The 4,212-nt window shown below is 39.0% G+C and overlaps 1 protein-coding gene across 1 annotated transcript in view; it reads left to right on the top strand.

The window, feature by feature from the left end:
* Window positions 1–11: 11 nt before the first annotated feature.
* The window catches only part of epsti1 (epithelial stromal interaction 1), a gene marked incomplete at its 3' end in the record, with an annotated part of 8,118 nt that continues 3,917 nt past the window's right edge, over window positions 12–4,212 (top strand). The window contains exons 1-4 of the mRNA XM_005755392.1: window positions 12–316; window positions 3,699–3,757; window positions 3,843–3,926; window positions 4,018–4,091. Coding sequence (XP_005755449.1) covers window positions 156–316; window positions 3,699–3,757; window positions 3,843–3,926; window positions 4,018–4,091 — 378 coding nt within the window. The remainder of the gene's footprint in view (window positions 317–3,698; window positions 3,758–3,842; window positions 3,927–4,017; window positions 4,092–4,212) is intronic.

The following is a 4,212-nucleotide window of genomic DNA, read 5'->3' as shown; positions in this document are numbered from 1 at the left end:
AAAAAAATCCTCCCACTCCGCTGTGCCCTCACGTCGCCTGACTACACTTGGAAAAGAAAACTGGGCTTAGAATAGAAACACATTAACTGGTGCCCGCAGACTAACTAGCTTCAGGCAGACATCTTCTCCGAGGTTGTCGGTGTGCAGGTTACACGATGGATTACGACCAAAGATACAAAAGGAACCAGGTAAACCCCGAGGAAAACCAAAACACCAGACACCCGAGACAGATGACAGATGTGTCTGGACAGGATCAAACACTTCCAAATCCAAATGTTCACGGAAATCCACAAGTGCCAACTGGACAGCCACGGTAGTAAGTACAAAGTTTGTGTTGATAAAACAAAGAACTGAAAACTGAAAAACAAAGCAAAACACACACACACACACATACACAGAGAGAGAGCTCATGTTGTCATTTATAGATCCACAGAGGAGGCTGAATAAACCGCCTCTTATGTGCAAATTTCTTCATTGCCTAACATTTATTCTATTTTATTTACATTTTTACATTTTACATTTACATTCTATTTTATTACATTTTATTTACTGGAGTAGATTTCTGTTTTCCTACAGAGCTGACTTTCACTTTCGTTTCACGGAATCGGAGAGTGAAACGTTGCCTTCAGTGTTCGTGGTAAAGCACAGCTTCTATGTATACGAAGAAAGTATCTTTTATAAGCAGTTTTATAAGCATGTTGAGCAAAGTAAACAGGCGTTTTATCAAAGTGCAGTCTGTAAAGATGTCTTGATTTTACTCAAGTAAACAGAAATCACATGTTTGTGATTTTGCTATGGGATTAGAAAGGAAACAGATGATTTTAAAACCATAGCAGTGCAATTTACTTTGTCCCTTCAAAGCAGCATCATATTAGTTTCATTACCACATACTTTTGGATATTCTTAAACTGCTGGTGGTTTTGCTTTTGAGTGGCTTTTTGACCATACGTAACATTTATCCTTTTTTTTTTTTTTTATGTTTTTTAAGACTTCGGTGCAAAATTTCCTCAAATACAGAAATACAAACAAAACAAGGGAAAAAATGATGGAATGCAAAATGATATCCCTTACATAACTACTGGAAATTTTCACTTGAATCGTTTTCAGCTAAATGTATGCAGTAAGTTTTTAGCTACTGCTGTGTAACCTAGCCTAACCAAACCTCAGACATGAACGAGAGACATAGAAATTAAGTCATGACAGCTCAGATGTTGCCCGGATTAACAAGGTGTTGAGGAACCAGGACACACTGATGAGAAGTGGGCTACTGGAACAAGAAGCCACAGCTGGGCAAGAGATGAAAATAGGGCGCTGTTGGAATGCTACTATGTAAGTTAATTCCAGCAGAAGAGGTTACATGAATAGAATGAGGGGACCTATGGAATCCTCAATACCCAGCATCCAGATTGACAGCGAAACAACTAGTAGCTCAGTGTTACAACATTGGGAAGAAGGAACTGCTCTCGTGGCTAGAAATTGACGAGGTACAGTACACCACAGAAATAGAAGGCAGGAAAATAAACCAGCTGTTCTCCACAGAACCATCCAAGGTGTACTCTCTTGCACAAGATCAACAGGACCCTAAGAGCCTTCTTTAGGAACTCTAGTGTTGTTCGCCACATCCCCATTAAGGCCAACTTCAAGCCCAAAGCACAAATCACTGTCAAGTCGCGGGATCTAAAAAGTAGATGCGCTGTTCCCACTACTGTTTTGCATAGGCCTGAATCCCTCAGTGAGGTCATTGACGAGACTGGCTACAGATACTGGCTGTATCCCAATTCAGGGTCTGCAGCCTTAAAGGCCGCCTTTTAAGGCTGAGTACGTCACAGCGACGCGACGAAGGCTGTCCCAATTCAAAGGCTGCTCGAAATGCGGCCCTGAAATGCATCCTTCATTTCCCTGAATTTTAAGGATGTGTAGACTTCGTGGCCCAACATATCCCAGAATGCATAGCGCAAAAAACAGCGGAAGAGGGGCGCACGAAGAGTAAACTTTTAAAAGTAAGTACTGAATATTATGTCACTTATTTATGTGCAAATGTTTAATAACGAAGAACATTAAAACATTCCTGTTGGCCACATGTCAGCAAAGTTATGTGACATTAGCGACGTTTGTACTAACTTGGTTTTAAAGCCTTTACTTTAAAATATACGCCGTTCAATAGTCGACCTTAATCTTACAGAAAATTTGATTATTTTATGGATATTTAAAGTAAGCACTGAGACAAATTTACTAATGCCAACATATTAAAAGAACAATATTTGTCTCTTATATATAACACAGTTATATATACAGTGAAGATTTAAGGTGACAGGAAATATGAATAAATGCAGCTTGAATTTTTACTGCAGCTCAGTATTTGAAACAGTCATTCACTGCTGTAATAACTAATAATGATTGAAATGATAACTTTAATATTGGCCATATTGTATTTACATTAGTAAATACAATATGGCCAATATTACAAAGTAAGATGACTTTAGTCTCATGAACAACATTAGTTAATTGTTATTTACTAGCTAATCTTAAAATGACTGTTCAGTACAGAAATGAAGCCCAATAATCATGATTTCACAGTCCCGTGGTCTCAGCCTCAGATACTTATCAAATCAAAGCTCATGTAGAAACAAACAAACAAATGAACAAAATATTTTTTCCTTCATTTCTGTCAAATAATGCTGTATGAAATGGTTCCAGCTGTTAGTGTCATGGTTGCTAGGCAACCTGGGCAGCACCACGGAGGCTAGACCGTCCCATTTCAGAAACCTCGCACTTCCGGCCTTAGGGGTCTTTGAGTACGCGGCCCTTGTGGACCGTTAAGGCTGCGTACTTTAAGGCTGCAGACCCTGAATTTGGATACAGCCACTGTCAGCCACCTCCTCTACATGGATGACATCAAGCTGTATGCCAAGAGTTAACGAGATATCGATTCACTGATCCAAACCACCAGGACGACATCGGAATGTCATTCAGATTTGAGAAGTGTGGTCAGATAGTAACATAGAGAGTGAAGGTAGTCAGACTGGAGGTGATCGAACTACCAGAAGGCAACTATGCAGACAGCTACAAATACCTGGGATTCCCACAAGCAAATGGGAACCACGAAAAGCGGCTAGGAAGCTGCATCCACCAAGTACCTGCAGAGGGTCAGGCAAGTCCTGAAGGCGTCAGCTGAATGGTTAAAAACAAGATCCAGGCTATCAACACCTACATTCTGCCTGTGATCAGGTACCCTGCTGGGATAATAAGGCTGGCCAAAGGAGCCACTGACATTAAGACATCATCACTGTGTTCTGCATAGTGCTCATTACTCTGCAGTATACATTATTATTAGTATTAATAATAATAATTTCTAGACCAGTGTAGCATTGCAAATTGTACCACACTGATGAGAAAAAGATACTCAAACTGTACTTGGATATACCTTATTGACAATATTTTACCTATACTATTTTTAATTTTTTTTTTTACATTATTTTAATAAGGCTTAAATGAAGTGTATGAATAAACTTAAACTACTGATCAAGTTAAATTAATTTGTTAGCGGAGGTGAAACTGCAACGTTTTCTAAATACTTTCAAAATACCTCATTATAAGTGAACAAAGGAAATATTCGACACCAGAAGCACTCAGTTTTTGCATTGTTCTTCTCCTGCCTTAATACCAACAGTCACACTGTGTCTCTGTCCTTGTTTCAGCTCAGATGGATACACCATTATCCCACCAAATGAATCTAAGCGAAACGAGATGAAAACAAGTAACTATGACACCAATTTGATCTTCATTTATTTGACATTTCTCTCCAAATGTATGAAACGAGAGGTCTGTTGTTGTTGCTGCAGTTGCTCAAAAAGAAGAAGAGGCTCTTAACAGATGGAAAGAAACACAGAGAGTCCCCTCTGTATGTGTGAATCCAGAGAGGCTTGGTAATCTGTCCTTACCCTCTACCTTCACCATTTCTATATTTATCTTCACATCTTCACTTACTGACATTTGGCATTCTGATCTTTTATCCAGGTGGTGATGTCACACTGGCTGAAGTCAGGCAAAAACAGCAAATAAATCATCAATCCATGAAACTGCAGAAGAAAGTACATGCCAAGTTATTCACTCTGGAAAGCATCCATTTATTTTCTGTGGAGCTTTACATATATCTAAATATTACAGCAAATTATTTACACATACCATTTTTGTCTGCTGCCATAAAAAAAA

This window comes from Pundamilia nyererei, unplaced genomic scaffold (genome assembly GCF_000239375.1).
Source record: "Pundamilia nyererei isolate P.nyererei 1_Seehausen unplaced genomic scaffold, PunNye1.0 scaffold01362, whole genome shotgun sequence".
Lineage (NCBI taxonomy): Eukaryota > Metazoa > Chordata > Actinopteri > Cichliformes > Cichlidae > Pundamilia > Pundamilia nyererei.
The sequence above is the reverse complement of the archived record's forward strand: the minus strand, read 5'-3'. Positions and strand labels throughout refer to the sequence as shown.